This window comes from Hyperolius riggenbachi, chromosome 2, assembly GCF_040937935.1.
Source record: "Hyperolius riggenbachi isolate aHypRig1 chromosome 2, aHypRig1.pri, whole genome shotgun sequence".
In the NCBI taxonomy this organism is placed as follows: domain Eukaryota; kingdom Metazoa; phylum Chordata; class Amphibia; order Anura; family Hyperoliidae; genus Hyperolius; species Hyperolius riggenbachi.
The window spans coordinates 538245242-538268443 of NC_090647.1; the positions used below are offsets into that span (position 1 = coordinate 538245242).

General features: G+C 45.2%; 1 protein-coding gene across 2 annotated transcripts in view; it reads left to right on the plus strand.

Moving 5' to 3' along the window:
* The window catches only part of LOC137547292 (pneumococcal serine-rich repeat protein-like), a 106738-nt gene that overhangs the window by 49853 nt on the left and 33683 nt on the right, over positions 1 to 23202 (plus strand). For both annotated transcript variants that reach the window (XM_068270719.1, XM_068270720.1), the window contains exons 3-7: positions 1825 to 2079; positions 10340 to 10452; positions 14737 to 14956; positions 16903 to 17040; positions 21978 to 22115. In XM_068270719.1, the coding sequence (XP_068126820.1) occupies positions 1825 to 2079; positions 10340 to 10452; positions 14737 to 14956; positions 16903 to 17040; positions 21978 to 22115 (864 nt within the window). The remainder of the gene's footprint in view (positions 1 to 1824; positions 2080 to 10339; positions 10453 to 14736; positions 14957 to 16902; positions 17041 to 21977; positions 22116 to 23202) is intronic.

The following is a 23202-nucleotide window of genomic DNA, read 5'->3' on the forward strand; positions in this document are numbered from 1 at the left end:
TGGGGAGAGACCAGACAGATTTTTTCCCACTGACCCTCCAGACGAGTTCTACATCATGCTGTGTATATTTACCAGCTTGCCTGCCCTCTAATTGCACTTTTATCAGCTAGCCTAGTGTTTTACATTGCCTTACATCAACAAACCTGAATACAGCAGACACAGGACCAACCCTAAATCATTAAATGAAAGGCGGCCTGGGGGGAAGTCAATGCCTGGCTGCTACACAGTCTCTACATCCACGCAGTTACCAGTAGCAGAGAGAGAGGGACTGAATTCTCAGGAGTCGGACTCAGGAGCTGATGATGCTGTACTCCTCGGATCCCTGACTAGGATGAGTGCCTTCTCTCACTGACTCATTCATTACTGTGGTTCTTTGAATCATTGAGCTGAAGTCCAGTCAGCCCCGCTGCTGCTGCTGTGTAAACTGACACCTGAGTCAGCTGAGAGGCATTTCTTCTCTCACTACTCAGTGCAGAAGCGCCCTTGCCTCTTCCTGTCGCCTTAGGCGAAAATTTATAGCTGCCTAATGGCTCGGACGCCTCTGGGTACCACATGACAGTCAAATAGGGTTCTTCTGGATGCAAGCTCGTTTGTGGAAAAGAAGAGCCGTGCATAAGTGACTTTGTTATACTGGGCATGTGTGGACTAGCCGGGACAAGGTCCTCCAGCACCCAAGGCTGAGACACCAAAGTGCGCCCCTCCATCCCTTCCACCGCAGCGTCACACACTGATTGCTATTAGACTAAGAGGCGCCCCAGGGCCTCCAACACCTTCATCTGTAGTTATCTGGCTTGCAGTCACTGCCATGTATCCCCTTTTCTTATTTCTCTCTGCTTCAAACACAATAGGGGAATGATAGCTGAGTGACTTGTGCGCCCCCCTCCTACACTGCGCCCTGAGGCTGGAGCCTCTCTGGCCTATGCCTCTGCTCGTCCCTGACTAGGGGCATAACTACAATTCATCGGGCCCCCAGAAAAGCCAGAAAAACGTTCATAAGGCCCCCTTAATGTTCAGAACCCTTTCCTTGTCTCCCCTTTTTGACCCTCACAACATGGGGGTTCATCCAAGGGTCATAAAACAAGTGAGACCATCCGGATCTTCACAACCATAGCATGTGTAGCCACAAGAATACCTGATCTGGAGTATCAGAGAAAGGGAAGTTTAGTAGTTGGGGCCCTCCCATACCTCTGGGGCCCTCCCATACCTCTAGGGGCCCCCTAGTTAGTACGCCCCTGGTGTGGACCTAACTCATGCATGCCTAGTCCAGATGCACTTGTCCATGACTGGGAAAAGGGCCAAAAGATAAACAAATCAGTGAGTCAAATAGGTATAGAGTGACCCTGAGCTGCAACAGTGGGCTCCATGAGAATTCAGGAAGTCTGTGGACCACACAGAGGCTTCCAACTACAGAGGTAAGTATATAACTTTTCACTGACTTTAGTAGTGAGTTAAACTGCCAGCAACACTTGATGTGTTTTTCTAGAATAGTATTTCTGCACCTTGTCTCTTCTTGTTCCTGAATCTCTGAAGGATCTCAGAACCATTTCAAAAATTCTTATACATCAGCGCTAAGGAAACTCAAAAGATGACAGGCCTCAGATTAACGCCTCAGTTTATATGCATTTAGGGCATTTAAGAGAACATCATTTTAAGGCTGCTAAGAACTGGTGTTGCAGGTATTTTTAATTTTATTTTGGAACAACTACAACTGTTTTTTAAACTTTTTTTCTTTACAGTTGTGATGTATGCTTATTACAACTAATGGTTCCATAAAAATGACCACTTCCCGGTACACTGACCGGTTTTGCATGGTTTTTCTTTCAGCACAAGCATCAGTGTCCATTCAACTATTAACCGTCAAGAGTGATTTCATCCAAATTAGACTGATCAAGCAAGGGGCGTCGGGCGGCGCCTCTTACAGCGTGACCTTGTACAAAGACGGCAGTGCTACGAATACCACCACGACCACTGGATCCGTTGTCAGTTTTTCAAATCTGATGCCTTCAATCCCGTATGGGATCTACGTCCAGCAGAACTCCTGTCCTCTGACGGCATTCTTCAACACCACCGTCTGGACACGTAAGTGCCATGTGTTAAAGTGTTATGACGTTATTGTAATGTGCAAGTAGGTGGTGTTTGCTAAGCTTAGTGTTAGAATCACTCACTCACTCATTCTCTCTCACTTACTCACACTCACTCACTAACTCTCACTTACTCACTCACTCTCACTTACTCACTCACTCTCTCTCTCACTTACTCACACTCACTCACTCTCTCTCTCACTTACTCACACTCGCTCTCACTTACTCACTCTCTCACTCTCTCTCGCTTACTCACACTCACTCACTCTCAGAGCCGGGACAAGGTCCTCCAGCACCCAAGGCTGAGACACCAAAGTGCGCCCCTCCATCCCTCCCACCCCAGCCGTCACACACTGATTGCTATTAGACTAAGAGGGCCACAGGGCCCACAACCTCCCCAACACCTTAATATCTAGTTATCTGGCTTGCAGTCACTGCTATGTATCCCCTTTTCTTGTTTCTTTCTGCTTCAAACACAATTAGGAATGACAGCTGAATGAATTCTGCGCCCCCTCTTACACTGCGCCCTGAGGCTGGAGCCTCTCCAGCCTATGCCTCGGCCCGGCCCTGCTCACTCTCACTTACTCACTCTCTCTCGCTTACTCACTCTCACTTACTCATTCTCACTTACTCACTCACTCTCACTTACTCATTCTCTCTCGCTTACTCACACTCACTCACTCACTCTCACTTACTCACTCACTCTCACTTACTCACTCACTCTCACTTACTCACTCTCTCACTCACTTACTCTCTCTCACTTACTCTCTCTCACTTACTCTCTCTTACTTACACACTCACTCACTCTCTTTCACTCTCACTCACTCACTCACTCACTCACTCACTCACTCACTCACTCACTCACTCACTCACTCACTCACTCACACTCTCTAGCTTACTCATTCTCACTCATTCACTCTCTCTTTCACTTTCTCTCACTCACTCTCATACTCTCTCTCCCCTTACACTTAACCCTGACCTCTGTGCCCTTATATTAATCACTTCCTGATATACTAATATGGGGGTCCATATTGAATATATAATGCAGGGGGTTGGGGGCCCCATCCTAAAATATTGCAGGGGGGCAATGATTGCTAATTATGCCCCTGCTCAGGAGAAAAAGTTTATTGCATATGGGCCATGGCCTGAAAAACAAACAGAAAAAAAAACAACAACAAAAACAAGAAACAAAATGTTTCTTTGATACGTGGTCAAACTAGCGACACGGTGAAATAGCTGTTTCCTCCCAGCCCATTTAGGATGGGATATTTGCTTGGCATCTAATCCACATGCACAGAGCTCCTTTCACTTCCTTGTTTAGAGAGTACTTATGGGGATCCCATTACCCAAATACACAGGGCAGGGCTTACTAGGCAGGATGTTTGCCCACACTGCCTTCATCTTTGGAAGTTTAAAGGACAAGTGACGTGTAACAAGAAGCATAAGGCTGCCATATTTATTTCCATACCAGTTGCCTGGCAGTCCTGCTGATCCTCTGCCTTTAATAATTTTAGCCATAGACCCTGAACAAGCATGCAGCAGATCAGGTGTTTCTGACAAGAGTATTAGAACTCACAAGAATAGCTGCATGCTTGTTTGTGGTATGATTCAGACATTACTGCAGCCAGCAGGGCAGCCAGGCAACTGGTATTGTTTAAAAGGTGATGTAACTAAGGCACTTGAGGCCCCAGTATGAGTTTCACATGGGGCCCAGAGGCGTACCTAGAGGGGTGCAGGCATGGGCTTGTGCCACGGGCGCTACAGCACCATGGGCGCCATTGCCTGCCCCTGTGCTGCAGCGGCCTGCCTGCCTTCATGCTTCCCTGTCATTCAGACCTCAGATCAGATTAATGCTGTTGTCTGGGGGACACGGCTACTTAACTTATGCATGTTGGACGCAGGGCCGGCCCGCCCATGAGGCGGGGTGAAACTTTTGCCTCAGGCGGCACTTCTGGGGGCGGCACCCGCCCGTCCATGTGTGTGGGGGGCCGCCCGAGCTGGAGGGGATAGCGGGCAGGAAGGGGGTATTGGGCCTAGCGGCGGGGAGGTGACATCAGTGGAGCGCACGCTGGCCTGGAACGAGGAAGAGGTGAGTAATCCCCGCCCGTTGCCTCTTACGAATAGCTGCAGCCACAGCACGGACCTTTTTAAAGCTGGAGGGAAGCGGAGGACGGGGGACCCAGGCGAGGGAGGGGGGGTCCGACCCCCCTCCCCGCCGCTAGGCCCAATACCCCCTTCCTGCCTGCTATCCCCTCCAGCTTGGGCGGCCCCCCACAACAACGGCTTGGGAGGGGGGGGGGGGGGGGCGGCGGCGATTTCTTTAAAAAATTGCCTCAGGCGGCAAAAAGTCTAGGGCCGGGCCTGATTGGACGTACTTTGCTTAGTGTTAGAACAAAGGACAGAGAGTGAATAACAAGAGCTATTTCCAAAAAAGTAACCTCAGCAATATCCTGAGCCAAAACACACAAGCAACCATAATGATGCTGTTTTTAGAGGGGAGGGGGGCTCTGACTGTGTGTGTGTGGGGGGGGGGGAGGGGGGCACAATTTCATTGTTTGCCATAGGCGATATATTACCCAGATACGCCCCTGATGGGGCCCCAAGCACTGTATTGATATGGAGCCCCAAAACCTACCGAGGACAGCTGCAGTGTCAGAGAAGTGTCATCAGAGTATGGGAACAGCTAGTTAAGGATTACCACTATGCAATGCACATATAGAGGGAATTCATTACCAGCATAGCACCAATGAAAAGCTAATAAGATGGATGGAGGATGGCTGGTAGTGGGCCCCTCTGGTCCAGGGGCCCTAGTGCAGTCACAACCTCTGCATCTCCTATTGCTACGCCACTGTGGAGAAGCAAACCAACAAGACTGCACAAGGGTTGTGTACTGATAGGAAACGTAACAGCAGACGGCGGTAATCATGCTGCCTGCTATAGCTCTAAAGAGAGTCACATGACTAAATCTTGGTACACACTTTTAATTATGGTTGGCCAATCAGTGACCAATTTTACCACCTCCATGCAGTATGAGGGTTTAGCTACACAATCAATATCTGTTGACGCTCAGGTGGTAAAAATTGGTCAGTGATTAGCCAATCAGCCAGTCAAAACATTTATGCTAGGTACACACATAAGATAAAAGTCTTTGGATAAATTAAAGATCTAAAGCCAATTTTACCCTCTTCCATGTAGTATAAGAGCCATACTCTACACAGTCTATTCTATTAAGGTGGCCATACACTGATCGATTTGCCATCAGATTCGACCAACAGATAGATCCCTCTCTGATCGAATCTGATCAGAGAGGGATCGTATGGCTGCCTTTACTGCAAACAGATTGTGAATCGATTTCAGCCTGAAACCGATCACAATCTGTGGAGCTGCCGCTGCTGCCGCCCCCTGCATACATTACTTGTTCCGGCCGGTGCGAGTCCCCGCTGTCTTCTTCTCCGCTTCCGCTCCGCTCCGGCTACTGAACTTCCTGTCCAGGGGAAGTTTAAACAGTAGAGGGCGCTCTACTGTTTAAACTTCCTGCTGGGACAGGAAGTTCTGTGTAGGTGCATTATAATTGAAAGTGTGTACTTAGCCTTAGAGAGAAAGGGATGATGCCTTCACCTCAGAAAGCAGATGTTTGTTTTGTTTTTTTCCATAAGGTAGTTTTCAAAAATGGCTCCATGGTTCGGTTACTCACCTATAAATATTTGAGCAATGGCTGCTGACAAAATAAAATGAGCACATTTTTACTATGTAGTCAGTATATTCCATACATTGCAGTTCTACGTTAATTTTAGTGAGGGTAAACAGTAGGTTTACTTTAAACTGCAGGCCCCTAGACTCTCTCCAGACCCTAGGAAACTGCCTAGGTTTGGCTTGTGGCTCATCCAGCTTTGTCGGGGGGGCTGTCGGGGGGCCCACAGGTGAATTTTGCCTGGGGGCCGTATGTACCTAGAACCATCCTTGACCATTATATACGCTTTCCACGATGACAGTTAGGTGCTTGCAGTAGCAACTGGCAGTTTTCAGGAAATGTATTTACAGTCAGACGCCGGACGTGTCACAATATCTGACCCTTCAAACAGTCACTTATCCTGATGGATGGTATGTAATCATTTTCCACTCTTCCTGGTTGCAGATTGGTCCATCATTACTCATGTGCTTCTGTTTACCGTTCCCACTGTCACCCCTCTGTCACCTCTTGAGCTCCCAGCTATCTCACGCCCGCAGGCACACAATGGAAAGTTCAGCTGGGCGTGAGTGCCAGAGTCACAATGTCAATGTTTGCTGCCATGTTTGAAAACAACCTGCTCTATATTATTTAAATAGGACTCTGGGTAGTAATTCCACTGCGCCCAAGAGCGGGATTAGCATTAGTCATAGACCCACTTCACTCACAAATATTTCCCCAAGTCCTGTAGAGCTCTCAGCGGCAAAGCTTGTTCTTATGTTTGTAAAAGCTCCCTATTGAGCTGATGATGTCAGACAAATCAGTTTGAAAGTACTTGGCCAGGACTGGAAGCTTCTTTATCAGCTATTTCCTGCCTCACAGACTCTCACTGCTGGAGCGTGCAAGGTGCTCAGAGAGCTCAGTCTATGCCCCGCCTACCTAAAGTCTGAATGTTGTGATGCAGATCTAAGAAGAGACAGGAGCCTTAACAGGGGCGTAACTAGACATCACTGGGCCCCCTGCGAAACTTTGGATGCCCCCCCCACGAAACTTTGGATGGGGGCCCCCCTCCCTGCTCGCTTTCTGCACAGGAAAACTGAGGACCAATGTGTTTTGCTACCTCCAGATCTACTTACCCGGGGCTTCCTCCAGCCCCTTGCAGCTGACAAGTCCCTCGTTGCAGCTCTGCTCCCAGTACATACATACACACACAGCCTTATTATTTTACTACATGAGAGCACATGCTATATGGAGAAACAACAATGACATGCTGAACATAACATATGGTATTCACTGAAACTTTGGCAAAACATTCCGAATGTCACTAATTGATACTCTTATTAGGGGATCTTGGAATCAATATGAGACAACAAGCTCTCAATGAAGCAGCAACAGTAAGACATCAAGCTCCACTCTGCTGTGTTGTAAAAGCAATTAGAGGCCATAAGGTCATTAGCCTGTGTGATAAGAATCTAGTAATCCTTTCAGAGTGAAAAAGGGAAAGTCTACAACTTTTTTTCAAAATGTGACTCGTTCTTTGTTAGGTTGTACATGCAGTCATCAGATCTTTGCAGCAGTGAGAGACAGATGTTTTTTACGAACCCTAGGGAGCAGGGACAGTGTACAAATTCCAAAGTGTGTATGAGTCCTTGGTGGACACATGCAGTCAATATAACAATGGTGCAAGAGCAGAATACGTTTCTTTCTCTCTGTGCCCTTAGCTTTCAGTCTCTCAAACGTTTCCCCCCACGGGCCCCCTGTGGCTTCTGCCCCCCCCTGCGGAGGCATCCCTTGCAGGGTCTATTGTTACGCCCCTGAGCCTTAACCACAGAGCCTGCTGTTAGTTATTTTAGCTGGGCTGTATCAGGTCATGCGGTACAGTTTTGGACACCATACTTTAAAAAGGACACTGACCTTCTAGAATGGACAGGTACAAACATGGGCAACTAAATTAATCAGAGGTCTCAAGTACCAAGAAATGTTGGACAAACTGGAATTATTTAGCTTGGAAAAAACGCGACTGAGAGGTGACCTGATTAAAGTGGACCTGAACTTTTGCACTGGACAGAAGGAAAACATATACTGTAGAAATGCACTCTGTATGTACTTAGAGAGTTTAGCCTAATTCCCCCTCATCTGTGACTAAGCAGTAATTTGATCCCTTAGCTGTGTCAGCTGACTGCCACGGCAGAGAGCTCATTTGTAAACACAGGATGTTAACAATATGTCTGCTTCCATGAAACAAGTAAGTAGACAAACTGCACATTTATTGCAGGATTTGTATCAGCTGTGACAAAGAAATGTTTTTCTTTAAAGGTTACTATGCTGTTGCTTATATTTTAGAGCTGAGATGAAGTTCTGAGTACAGGTCCGCTATAACGTGTATAACTACATCAGAGGGCAATACAAAAGCTTGGCAGATGATCTTTTTGTCCCTAGGCTTGTACAATGGATGGGGGGGTTATGATCTGCGTATGGAGCAAAGGAGTTTTTGCCATCTATTTAGAAAGGGGGTTTGGAACATCTTATCACAGGAAGTAGTTATGGCAAACTCTATATCTGCATTTATGGGGGGCTTGGTGCATTTAAAGAGAATCTGTAATAAAAAAAATCCCTCTGGGGGATACTTAATTCAGGAGGAGGAAGCCTCTGGATCCGAACGAGGTTCCCCCCGTCCTCCTCTGTCCCTCCATTCAAGTGCAAGGGTCCCCGGAGGTAGATATTTATCCAGCGCACAGTGGTGTAGCTAAGGAGCTGTGGGCCCCAATGCACGTTTGACAATGGGGCCCCCCAAGCACTCTATACATAACAATTAATACGGCGCACCAAAACCTGCCAATGGCAACCACAGTGTCAGAGGTGCAAGAAGGGGATGGGGAACAGTTTGTTAGTGATCACTACTATTCAAAGTATCTATAGAAGTGATTATTATGAGCACAGGACCAATAGAGAGCTAATACTGTAGATGAGGGAGGGCCCTTCGGGACCCCTCTGGCCCAAGGGCCCCGATGCAGTGGCTACCTCTGCACACCCTATTGCTACGCTCCTGCCAGCACAGGCGAACTAGATGCTCTTCATTCAGGTTAAGGCAGAAATAGCTGAACCCAATCGATCCGCTATACTGCACAGGAGCGAGCCCTTTTGCGCCTGCGCAGTAGAGGGGATACGTTCAGGGTCGGCTATTTCCGCCTAGCCTGAACAAAGAGCCGCTACTGCGCCTGCACAGGATCCCGGCCTTGTCAAGCTTGTCAGGGGAGGATTTCGGAGGAGCCAGCACTGGATTTCCTGCAGCTACAGGGGAGGGGGAATCCTCATTGGAACCCTGAGGCTTCCCCCTACCGAGGTGAGTACCCCCCAGAGAGGTTTTTTTCTTTACAGATTCTCTTTAAGGGGAACTTGGATGCTTTCTTTGCATTGAAGGGCCTCTACAGTTATAATTGTACTTTGTACTGGTTGAACTCGATGGACGTATGTCTTTTTTCAACCAAAATAACTATGTAACTATGTAATTATTAGGCAACTCCCGGAAGAATTGATCCAGGGATTAAAAGGGAAGCTTAAGTCATAAAAAAAAAAGAGTTTTACTCACCTGGGGCTTCTATCGGCCACCTGCAGCTGTCCGGTGCCCTCGCAGTCTCGCTCGGATCCTGCTGGCCCCGCCGGCAGCCACTTCCGTTTTCGGCGACAGGTCCGACAGGCCTGGGAACACGAGTGAGTCTTCGCATTCCTGGCCGCAATAGCGCCCTCTATACTGCTAATGCGGCCAGGAACTCGAAGAATCAGACAAGTGGCCAGGCCTGTCGCCGAAAACGGAAGTGGCTGTCGGCGGGGGACAGGAACATCAGATCGAGACACCGAGGGCACAGGATGGCTGCAGGGGGCTGGTAGAAGCCCCAGGTGAGTAAAACTCATTTTTTTTGATGACTTAAAGAGGAACTCCAGTGAAAATAATGTAATAAAAAAGTGCTTCATTTTTACAACAATTATGTATAAATTATTTAGTCAGTGTTTGCCCATTGTAAAATCTTTTAAATCCCTGATTTACATTCTGACATTTATCACATGGTGACATTTTTACTGCTGGCAGGTGATGTAGCTGCTGCATGCTTTTTTAGGCAGTTGGAAACAGCTGTAAACAGCTATTTCCCACAATGCAACAAGGTTCACAGACAGGAAACTGCCAGGAGTACCACGGTCCTCAGAGTTTCTTGTGGGAGGGGTTTCACCACAATATTAGTCATGCAGCGCCCCCTGATGGTCTGTTTGTGAAAAGGAATAGATTTCTCATGTAAAAGGGGGTATCAGCTTCTGACTGGGATAAAGTTCAATTCTTGGTCGGAGTTTCTCTTTAAGTGTCACTTTAACTGCCATCTGGAGTCAGAAAGGAATTTTTCACTTTTAGGCTATTCGGATCAACCGGGATATGTGAAGGTAAAGGTTAGCGTTTGTTTTTGTTTTTTGTTTTCCTGATTGAACTTGATGGACAGATGTCTATTTTTTTTCAACCAAACTATGTAACTATGTGATCAATTTCTTTGTACATGATGAGATTTTTAAAACAAAATTACAAAATTCTGTATCTCCTCTGCAGCTGCTCGGATATACGTGGCCCAAATCAGGGTACTCAACCAACTTTATAAACCTGACTACGCGAATAGGACCAGCCAAGCGTTCAAGGACTTCCAGACTAATTTCATCGCTGAGGTGAGGAGAGATTAGACCTGCATTGCTTACCGTATATATATATATATATATATATATATATAGATAGATAGATAGATAGATAGATAGATAGATAGATAGATAGATTGTATTGCTTTTATGCAGACTGCATTGCTTTTCTCCTACAGTGTGGGTATATGTAGCAGTTTTGGTGACAGTAGCCTACAGGGGGGCTTTGCTATTCATCGCTAAATCAGTGCAAAATTACGCAAAAATTACAGGAACATTTACGCACAATTACGAATGATTATACAAAAGCAATACAATTTACAAATCATATACAAAATAGTAAGCAGCGCTCAATACAAAAATATGTTATGTAGCTATCATAAACATTAAGTGACCAAAGTCCAAATGTAACTGTTAACGCTCAATCCACGAGCGGATCGCTGTAGTGAGATACGTGTATATCTTCAAAAGCAGTATTGTAATGTTCTAGCAGCGCTCAGTAACAGTTCATCAGATAAATGCTGGCTTAATACCACTTCACAAAACACCATGGGGTCTCCTCCCCTTCGTAAAGCAACTCACCAGAGGATGCGGCCGAAACCGGCCCGATATCGCTTCTGGGGTGTATGGCCACCCCACTGCCTCCAACTGGAAACCTCCAACAGCTCACTGTCGTCTGGGGATGAAAGAAGAGACCTCCATAGCGTAAAAGTGTATTTTTATGCTTAAAAAAAAAATAAGGCTTATGCCTTTAAAATGGTCAAACCAATATTGCTACTGGATGACAGTCACTTAAAATGAATAAGTTACATGTAATGCCCATACAAGTCTTTGCAGGGTTTGCGGAGTATGATCACGCTATGTCCGCACGGGGAAACAAGAAAGTGTGCAGTACACTAAGATACCGCCGCTCACCGCCCGCAATACGGCGCATAGGTGACACACCGTGTGAAAAATTAAGTGCAGCAGATTTACAAATCATAATTACGTATAGGCGCAATTGCGAAATTTTATGCAAAATTTTGCGCAATCGTAAATAGATAATTAGGATCATCGCTAGAGAGGAGGTGGCCATACAGGGCGACAAGAGGATCTCCTGGGAGCAGCGAAGGTTCTGGGAGGGATGATATCTGGAGATTAATGAGGAAATGTATGGAGGGGATATGTGTTAGGATAGTGTTAGGAGTTTGAACTGGTCCCTTTGGGTGATTGGCAGCCAGTGGGGGGTTTGGCATAGAGGGGCGGCATCATGCAGTTATTATACATACAGTGCTGGAGGGAGGAGGAGCCCTGTATAAACTTGCCTCTGTGTACATCTCTCCCTCACCATCATTCTTCTGCACAGGAAAGCAGTAAAGATTTCACAAGTTTGCATATCTTATATGTGATGTGCGTCACACAGTAGCCAGCTGCTCTGCCTGTCATCTGATGGTGATCGTATAACATGCAGTATCTCTTTTCTTGCTAACCAGTAATCAGCTTATCTACCAGCCACAGCAGTAAGAATAATGTTTACCGACATAACTTCACATTGTAACTGATTTCCTGTAACATCCTTGCATAATGTTTGCCTGATCACTCCCAGGTGCCGTATATCCTTCTTCCTCCATGTTTCCCAGCAGTAGGGAGGCTTACAATTTCAGCTGGCATGCAAATGACATGCAAATTGTATGCAGATTTTAACTGGATTAATCAAATTCACATCTGATTGCCCAGGCCCGTCACCCACCAAGACTTCACCCTCCATGAACCTACAAACCCAAGCCGAACTGCACCGCAAGTGTGCTGGCTGGCCCAGCTGTCACTTCTCCCTTATTTCCCTTGCCCATCATAGGAAGGTACAGGTGTCCTCTAGCATTACGTAGTCAGAAGTACCCTCAGTATTAAGTAGCTAGAGGTGCCCCCAAGTATTAGGTAGCTAGAGGAACCTCAGTATTACATACCTTCCAACATTTAGATTTTTAAAAACGGGACATTTAGGCCACGCCCCTGGCCACACCCCAACCCCCCTAGTCATGCCCACCCCACAAAAAAAGTTTTTTTTTTTCAATTATTAATTACTCCCAACGGGGAGGCGCTGTGAGGGTGCCAGTGGGTGGCGAGGAGGGTGAGGGTGGCCGTGGGCGGGCAGAGAGAGATCGAGGCACCAGCCCGGTATGCGGCATGGATGGCCGCCGCCCGCCGCTATTACACTTCTCCCTCCCTCCCTCCTAATATGCCCCCCAGTGTCCCCTTCCCCCCGCAGAGTAAAATGGGCAGCGGTCGGAGTGGGCAGTAAGTCTTATCACTGCCTCTCCGCTGCGTACTGGGATCTCCTCTGATCTTCCTGCTTCCTGTGACGTCCCCCTCACTCCCCAGCGGCCGGGACCAGGGGGGGGGGGGGGGCAGCACGGGACAGCGGGATGGTCCCCCAAAATTGGGACCGTCCTGCCGAAATCGGGGCGGTTGGGGCCCCTGGTATTAGGTAGCTAGAGGTGCCCCCAAGAATTAAGTAGCTAGAGGAACCTCAGTATTAAAGAGAATCTGTAACCTAAAAGCCTCATATAAATAAACACACCAGCCTGTAGGTTCTCATCTCCTGTCCCCCTCTGTCACATTTTCGCTGCTCCCCACCAGGATCCTGGCCCCAAAAAAGCAGTTTTATAAACTGTTTTTGTAAACAAAAAATATGGCTGACAAACAGGAAGTTCATCATAATATTGCATGTTCCTGTAAACTGCATTACAGTTTGGTTATATTATTGAACAATAAATTCAGCCTTTAGAGTTTATTTCATAGTTTATAAGAAGTTTTACCTTGTAAAGAATGCTGCGATCTTTAGTAGTGATTACTGATAGCAGGTCCATGTCTGCATTCTGCATTCTGCATTCAAGTCTATGAGCTATGCTTCTCACAATTATCAGCTTTTATCAGTAGTTGATACTGAGTTACTGAGACCAGGTAGAGACCAAGTGGAACCATATTCACTAAACATTGGTAAAATTGGCGAGTGCAAGGAGCACATGACACGTTGTTTATGCTGACTGCGGGGCGCACACTGCGCAGTGAATTGTCTAAGTAACGCCCACATTACTAGGATAAAGTGCTACAAAAGTAGTCTAAAGCACGTTAGCATTGTAATGCAGTTGTTACCTAGGTAACGTGGGGTGGGCTAACTGTGCAAAGCCCGGTACCTAGTTGGCGTAAGTATGTTTAGTGAATGCAGCCCGTGGTTTGCTACTCCCAGGTGTCTGTACTGGTGGTAACAGGGCCAGTTTTGGACTTTTTACCGCCCAAGGCTCACTGTTACCAACAACACCTCCCAACTGCCCCGTCCTGTGCACCACCCGTCCTGTGCGCTCTCCCTGTCCTGTTTGTTCCCCGGTCCTGTGCTATCGTCTTGTGCTTCCCCCATCCTGTGTACTTCCCTGGTCCTGTGCTTCCCCCATTCTGTGCTGTGCTTGGGGGGTGCTCCACTGCTTGCCCCTGTAGAAACAGGGTGGCCGCAGATTGAGTTTGTGACTTCGGCTTTTTTCATGTTTAGCAGTTTAACTGCCTTCCTGTTCCAGCCTGCTGCCGCCCCTTGTTTCCTGGTGCCCAAGGCCATGGCCTTTGTGGCCTTGCCTCGAATCCAGCCATGGGTGGTGGTTAAGTGGTTACCCATTAGTGAGAAATAATTTTGCAGGCTATGATGTTACAGACATAGGCAATTGACCATGGACTATCTCGACCAAGTCAGAAATACTGAGTACTTACTGTATGACCATCTGTCCTTTAGGTAGAGAACTGTTTCACATCCTACTCTCTTTACATTAACGGGGAACTAAACTCAGAACTTTCTCTCTGCTCTAAAAGATTAGCCACAGCATGATGACCTTTATGGTAAAATTCTTCTTCATTAACATTTATCGAAATTAAAAAAAAAAAAAATTGATTGCACTTTTCAGGGGGCATTGAAAGGGTTAAGCCTCAGTGTATACTTTATGGGGAGAGAAGAGCTCCTGCAGTCTATTCTCAGTTGCTAATAAGAACTTATTAGACACTTTGATCTGGCTTAACAAACACAGAGAAGTGAATTTCTTCCGCAACTTTACATGGAATAAAGACTTTTCATTGTGCGCTGTGCAAGAGTTCAGGTCTGCTTTTAAATGGGAGGAGATAAATGACACAACAGTGAGTTTCAGCTAGTATAGGTTAAACACAAATAGATCACTATGGGAGGTGGGGCTCAACATCACTCTTCCCAACTACTTCACAGTTGGTTTTTGCATACATATAATTGTCCGTAAGTATTATTATTATTATTTTTTTACTGTTTTCATTTTTTCCTCTCTTTAGCTACTGAAATATCTGACCACACTTCTGCAATCTTATATTCAAAATGGCAGAATGCGAATTGTGCTGATAAGTCTGGAGAGCGGCAGTGTAATTGTGAACTATGACATCATCACTAGCACCTCTGATAACCTCACATTGGCAAACGTGACTCAAGATTTCACACAGGCCTTGAACCAGAGCACTGCCCTCGTTATAGATCCAACATCCTATTCATACAATGGTATGTCATAAGTTCTATGAATATTGCCAACAACAATGCTGTACGGTTTCCATAAGCTGTATTTTTCATCTATCCCTAACAATGACCCAGCTCTTACATTTCCACCCTACACTACCCTTACACCCCTATTTATCCCTAACACTAACCTTACTTCTGTCTCAGCTTAAAGAGACTCTGTAACATCAAAAAGATCCCTTGGGGGGCACTCACCTCGGGTGGGGGAAGCCTCCGGATCCTAATGAGGCTTCCCACGCCGTCCTCTGTCCCACGGGGGTCTCGCTGCAGCCCTCCGAACAGCCGGCGACAGACCCGACTGTCAGTTCAATATTTACCTTTGCAGGCTCCAGCGGGGGTGCTGTGGCTGCTCTCGGCTCCGAACTACACGGAAATAAGACAAATAGACAAGACAAATAACATTTATATTGCGCTTTTCTCCTTGCGGACTCAAAGCGCCAGAGCAGAGCAGCAGCCACTAGGGCGCGCTCTATTGGCAGTAGCAGTGTAAGGAAGACTTGCCAAAGGTCTCCTACTGAATTAGTGCTGGCTTACTGAACAGGCAGAGCCGAGATTCGAACCCTGGTCTCCTGTGTCAGAGGCAGAGCCCTTAACCATTACACCATCAGCCAACTGCCGATCTCAGTCGGGTCCGCTCTACTGCGCAGGCGCCGGAAACTTGCGCCTGCGCAGTAGAGCAGATCCGACGGCGATCGGGTATTTTCGTGTAGTTCGGAGCCGACAGCCGTCAGAGCGCCTGCGTAGGAGCCAGGAAGGTAAATATTGACGTCATCTTTATCGGAGGGCTGCAGTGAGACCCCTGAGGGACGGAGGACGGCGTGGGAAGCCTCATTATGATCCGGAGGCTTCCCCCACCCGAGGTGAGTACCCCCCAGGGGATCTTTTGACGTTACAGATCCTCTTTAACAATAACCGGTCACCCCACCACCTATCACTAACACGAACACTGTACTCAAGACCAGACTAGCTCTAGCCGCGCACAGAGCAGAGCGTCCCCTGCGAGTTGCGGCTGTAAGCACGGCGGTAAGTCTCCGCCCACTTTAGCCGCCGAACTTTAAAAATCCTGGAGGGGAGAGCCAGGAAGGAGAGCCCCTAGGTGAGGGAAGGGGGGGAGACGTCCGCCCTTCCCCGCTGTCCCCATAGCTCTCCTTCTATGCGCTGCTCCCCTCCACACAAGCCAGGGTGGACGGCGTCCACGCTGAGGAAAAAGTGAGTGGACGCCGTCCACCCACGTTCACGCAGGACTCGACCCCTGCACTAAACCCCCATATCAAATCTAACCTCATCTGAATTTTGTCGCCCATAAAGTAATGATACCTTTTCTGATTCTTATCTGACTATCTACCAACACAATACAATATTATTTACTTCCAAAGAACCGCTTTTAGACCCTAAAATTCAGAAAGACTCATACCACGAGGGGGTTAAATCCCAGCATTACCATGTCAAATAGTCTTTTTTGCTTAAAGTAAACCTGAGATGATAAAAAAAAAAATATATATATACATACCTGGGGCTTCCTCCAGAGTCCTTCAGGCCGATCGTTGCCTCGCCATCCTCCTGCGCTGCATGGATCCTCCGCAATTCGCCCAGGTAATTCCACTAGTCAGCGCATACTGCGCATTGACAGCCCAGCCGCACGCGCACCCTACGTGCTCCCGTCGCCGTCGCAGTTCTGTACTGGCTGAGGGGATTACTGGGCCACCTAGTGGAGGATCCAGACAGCACAGGAGGACGGCGAGAGAGCGGTAAGCCTGGAGGGGACTGGAGGTAGCCCCAGGTCTGTATTATATATTTTTTGTTTATTATCTTAGGCACCCTTTAATAAGATCTTCATAAGTGAAATGATATTCTTCTAATTGTTTGATGTACATAGAATTCAACAATAACTCCTTTAAGCAATAATGACACATTTTCATTTTTTTACTCAGCACAAAACAGCTGTGCGGCTCAATATAACGTATGCTCGCAGTTCGCCACCTGCACGACCAGCTTGGGGACCTACACCTGTCAGTGCTTTGCTGGGTATTATGATGAGAGCCCTAATGTTCCAGGCACCATGTGTACAGGTAAAGCAAACTCCAGTCTGTCTCTGTGTCTCATAGTCTGAAGGTGCCCATACATGCATAGATTGCCACTCAATGGCCTCAATTCTGGTAGTGTTTTCAAACAATTTACCTCATGTGTGGCATATCTCCCAACTTTTTGAGATGAGAAAGAAGGACACTTAAGCCACACCCCTGCCACACCCATGATCACGCCCCCACCACACCCCTAGTCATGAATACCATAAAGATTTCATAGGAAAAATATGATGTTTTATAATTCAAACCACACTGGTCCTTTCTATCCTGGTTCATTTTCCTTCATAGTAACATTTTAAAATTAGTAATATATCATTTTAAATGATTTTTTTAGTAGGGAAATATATATATATATATATATATATATTTATATATATATATATATATATATATATATATATATATATATTTATATTTACATAGAATGCGGGACAAAGTCCTGAAAGAGGGACAAATGAGGAGGAAAGAGGGACAGAGGGACAGGGCTCCCAAAGAGGGACTGTCTCTCCAAAAGAGGAACAGTTGGGAGCAATGTGTATGGTAATTTACCTCATGCGATAATGACATTTAGAAATTCTGGTAGGTTTTAGTCATATTCTACCTCATGTGGTAAATTATCAGGTCATTTGTGAGGTAATTTGCATTCATTTTACCAGTAAAAAGCTATTTTCATGGAAATTAGGGAGCATGTTAGCACATAATTTACCAATCAGTTTAACCTCCCTGGCGGTTAATTTATTTTTCAAAATGGGCAAAAACCCTTTTTTTTTTTTTTTTTTTTTTGTTTCATGTAAAGCTACCAGAGTGGTAGCTACATGAAACATCACTAGAGGGCGCATGTGGCCCTCTAGTGCGATCGTCGCCGGCATCAATAGCAAACAGGGAAGCGCGTATATAACGCGTTCCCCTGTTTGGCTTCTCCTGTCGCCATGGCGACGATCGGCATGACGTCATGGACGTCAGCCGACGTCCTGACGTCAGACACCTCCGATCCAGCCCATAGCGCTGCCCGGAACTCATTAATCCGGGCAGCGCAGGGCTCTGGCGGGGGGGCCCTCTTCCGCCGCTGCGTGCGATCGCCGCAGAGCGGCGGCGATCGAGCTGTGCGCACGGCTAGCAAAGTGCTGGCTGCGCGCACAGCACTTTGAATGGGGCGAATCGCCCCAGCAGACCCTGAGAAATCCTCCTGCGCGGCATAGCCCGAGCTCAGCTCGGGCTTACCGCCAGGGAGGTTAAGACCTGCCTATACCTGGAGGTAAAGTCAATTTGTACGCATTTTGCAGTTTTTAATGGAGTTGCTGTTTTAGTGGAGTTCCTATTCAGGCTGTGTAATAAAAAAGAATAGTAGAAATAAAACTCCAATATTTACTGGATTTTTTTTTTTTATAGGGGATGTCTATAAATATACTTTCCAGAGGTTGCTACGTAATCAAATGCACCTTCCCTCCCTCAAAAAAAAAAATCTTCCAAAGACTATCCTAACTTATGGAGGACAATTAAAGACTGCTATTATCTATTTACTGCATTTACTGTACCTTTTACCGCATGTTTTACCGCATGTTCGGAAATGCTGAAAAATCTTTCAGAATTGCTAAAAATAGAGGAAAATATTGCATGGGGTATTTCACCTACAAAAAATATTTACCTCACATAGCTACCAGAATTGAGGCCAAGGTGACTAACAGATCAATCCCTCCCTGATCTGAATCTAATCAGAGAGGGATCGAATCCCCACATACGCTGCACACAGATTTTCAACAGATTTCACCTTGATATTTCACCCGGGCCATAACCATACCTCCAAAATGTTTGAGATGAGAAAGAGGAACACTTAAGCCACGCCCCTGCCACACCCTTGATCACGCCCCGTCATACCCCTATTCACACATACCATAAAGATTTCAAAAGAAAAATCAGTTGTTTTATAATTCAAACCACACTGGTTGTTTCTATCCTGGGTCATTTTTCTTCATATTAACATTTGAAAATCACAAATCTATCAATTTAAAGGATGGAAATAAAATTTAGAGTCAATAAAACACATTTTTTTCCAGTAGAATAATACATATATTTGCACAGATCTGTACATCAGTCCTAAAAGAGGAACACATGAGGGAGAAAGGGTTCCCAAAGATCGACAATTATGAGATATGCATAACTTTGCAGTGCCCGTTATGTGTGCAGGGTCTTTAACTAAAAATCTTATAGCCAACCTCTAATAAAGGCTGCTCTGTCAAATAACACATTGGCTATCATTCATAAAGCATTTCCGCATGCAGAAATGCTGAATTTACCGAGCACTTAGCAAAGTGTTTATTCATAAAGGCTGTTTCCGCATGAAAAGCTGACATTCCTCAGCAGAAGCGATAAATTACCCCCATGTGCGGTAATTATGTTAACAAATGTCACCATATGTCAATTCATAAAGATTAGAGCAAGCAGTGTCAGCATGGAGATTGCCGCGCCCTTTGAAGTAGCGATAACCATGCTGAGAACAGCTTAGCTAATGAGACAGACCTCCCAGCAGCAGCTGCAGTGAGAGCAGAGCAAAAACAAACATTCCAGAATACCAAGGCTGTGTTTTTTAACCCCTTGGGTACCTGTTTTCAGATATATTTCACATCAGAAAGCCTGCATGTGTAACATTTTTTTGAACTTCCTGTAAGTTGTGGCAAATAAATAGATTGTTTAGAAAGACTAATAGACAGATTCCGGCAGATTCAGGGCAAAGAGAACCCGTTTTTTAAAAAAATGCACGTGTAAAGGGATGCTGGGGCTGCCTCTTCTGTAGTAACGCTGTCTCTGGAGGAGAAAATATATCAACTCAGCAGCTTCTCATGTTACGCAAACACACCGCCAGCCTACCGCCTAGTTCAGGGAAAATACAGAACTTGTATCGCAACTGTAAACATTTGTATGAATGAGCACACAGAAGTCTAAACGGTACTTTTCCGTTAGCCGGGCGCATTCACTAGGTGGCGTTAATTACTATTCCCCCTCCAGGCCGCCATGGATAGTAGGGAAAGATGTAATTCTGGTGGAGTTTTATCGCCACCTAGTGGATGCGCCCGGCTAATGGAAAAGTACCGTCTAAACTACTGAATGCGGTAATTTCCCGCACAGATTTGTTGGTACTTATCCGTTAGCCGGGCGCATCCACCAGGTGGCGCTAATTACTATTTCCCCTCCAGGCCGCCATGGATAGTAGGGAAAGATGTAACTCTGGTGGAGTTTTGCCGCCACCTGCCAGATGCGCCTGGCTAACGGATAAGTACCGATTTTTTTTTTACTGCACTGCTTTTATGAGTGATAGCCATTGTCTTTGGATAAAGCAATCTCAGCTATAGATTATAAATAATAAAGGAAACCCAAATGATTTGAAGAACAAGACTGTGTTAGGTGCAAACAATCTGCGTCTTCTCAATAAAGGACGACTATCATGAAATACTTGACTATTTCGACTATTTAAAATACATACCTGGTTTACTTTAAGGCCTCTTTCACAGTGTCGCACATTAGAAAATGTTTTAACGGCGACTAACGCACAGCAATACTAAGTCTGTGCGACATTCACAGTGCACACGTTGCGTTTGTGTGTAACGTGTAGCATTATTAGAAAGTGCTGCATGCTGTGCGCTATGCACGTTATTAGCTGCGTTGGACTGTTTGCACATGCTCAGTAATGACCTGGAAGCATACTTTTCATTGCCTGTATGCCTACTGTATGCGACGATAACAGGGCATAGAGTTGCGTTGGGACATTTTTGGGACGTTGCGTTGTTAGTTTGCATTGCGACTTTAACGTCGCATCAAAACGCAACGTCCCACTGTGAGAGTAGCCTAAGACTGAAAATCTCCAAATAGGAGTCCATAAGTCCAAAATCCGTCAGATCTGCCAGCTGTTTACTGTCTACGGCCCAGAGCACACCAAAAACCCCTAGCAAATCTGCAAAACGCTAGAGGTTTTTGAAGCAGATTTCAGAGCAATTCTTGGCATATTTAGAGAGGTTTTCTAAACATGCCTAGAGTTTTTCTGGAGTGTTTTTGTGTAGCAGACTACAAATATTGTTACAGTAAAAGCTGTTACTGAACAGCTTCTGTAACAAAAACTCCTGGAAAACCACTCTGATTTTTAAGAGCGGTTTTCCACTTTTTTATACTTTAACATTGAGGCAGCAACGCCTCAGAAATCTAAAAAATGCTGCAGCCCCCGAGTTTGTGTTTGTGGAAAAAACGAGCCGCTCTGGTGTGCACCATCCCATTCACTATCATTAGCCAAGCGGTTTTCCCCCTGCAAGTGTTTTAAAAAACGCTTCAGAACGGCTCTGGTGTGCACCAGCCCTACTACAGCATCATAAGAAAAAAGTAATTTATAGGGCATTTTAGTCTCAGAGAAATGTACATTTATATGTATGTATTGTAAATTTTAAAAATGTTTATGATAATAACTGGTATCCTTTAACTTAACTTATTTAACTTTAACTAAACTTATTGAATTCTGATCCTGCTAGTGTCTGCAGTTTTGACAAACTCATCCATACAGTAGAGCATATCAGTTTAAGCTAGTGTCCTCTTTCACTTCTGCCACACACTTCAAAGAAGTGTACACTAGAATAATACAATGGGACACATCAATGGCAATATGCACTTCACAAGATTTATTGATAGCAACGTCCATAAATAAAATCACCACTGTTACTCCTGAACTAATTAGGGCCCAGCACAAATAAACGCCTTACACTTACGGTGGTATGATCAATGTTCACAATGGAATGCCCACTCTCAAACCGACCGGTTTCGCTCTCCTCTGCAGAACCTAGCGAGATTAAAATGTATCTGAACCTTTGTGGGAATAAACTTGGTGAAAGCAAAGTGGATATATATATATATAGCTGATACCAATTTTCTCTCAACCTATACAGATATAAATGAGTGCCTGAATGGTAATAACACCTGCTCCCCAAATGCAACCTGTACAAACACTGCTGGAAGTTACAGCTGTCAGTGCAAACCTGGAATGCAAGATCAAAACTCCACCAATCCAGGGCGGGATTGTGTCGGTGAGTACAATTTATTGGCTCAGCTTTGTCTCATAACAAAAAAATAAAAATGAATAGAATTTAATATGATTTATCTATAATCTATCAAATATAGCTGAAAGGTTCAAAAAAGAAATAGAGCATAAAAAATAATTTTGCACTATAATGTACAACTATTGTGATATGAACTTCACCCAGTTATACATTACAAAATCAGCAGCTTCTTAAAGCGGGATTGTTGTCACCATAAAAATCAAATTTAAACAGCAACTGGTCTTAGTGTATTAAGTGATAAAGATGCTAATGCTGCATTCAAAACCTTCAAAACTTTTTCTGCTGTTATGTTTTGCAGTTATCACATTACTTTAGGTGCACTGGCCCTTTAATAGTCAGTGCCAAACAGTTGCATGCTGGGAGTTCTTTTTATCTATAATATATTCACCCTCTTCCATGTATTTCCCTGCCTAGCTGCTTATCTGAAACACGATCCTCTACTCACATGTGTTTACAAGCAAGGCTGAGGTGACCCAGTGATTGGAGGAGAAAAAAAAAGTTAAGGGAAAAAATGACATCAGGATTTAGCCTCCAACTGTGGGCAAAAGATATGGTTCCCACCATTAACAGAATTCTCTTCATTTACTATATAAAATTCACTGAATCAAAACATGGACAGTACAATACATAATTTATGTAACTAGATTAAGTATTTCTCTACTTATACATGTGTTTTTTTCCCTGGCATAATATGGCTAATCATACTGCTTTAAAGTCTTTACATGATACAAAGTTAGTTCTGTGATCAACATCAAAACTCAATCAGAGACATCAAAATTGATTCAGAAAGCAAAAAACTTGTTGTCCAGTGTTGCTAATTTAGATCGAGGACAGTAAGCCTTTGCTGAATCCAGGTTACAAGAATGAAGGTTACGATTAGCACAATTACCTTAGGGTTTACAGAGAATAAGGGTTTAAGGAGAGTTAGAAGTTTTAGATTTAAAAAAGTTAGGATTTTTATTTTTTGTAATGTTTTACATTGGCAGGAAAATTTCCCCAGACAGCAACAGGTTCTCTTTTCTGGCAACATTTCCTGATTGGTTACTAGGGGTTT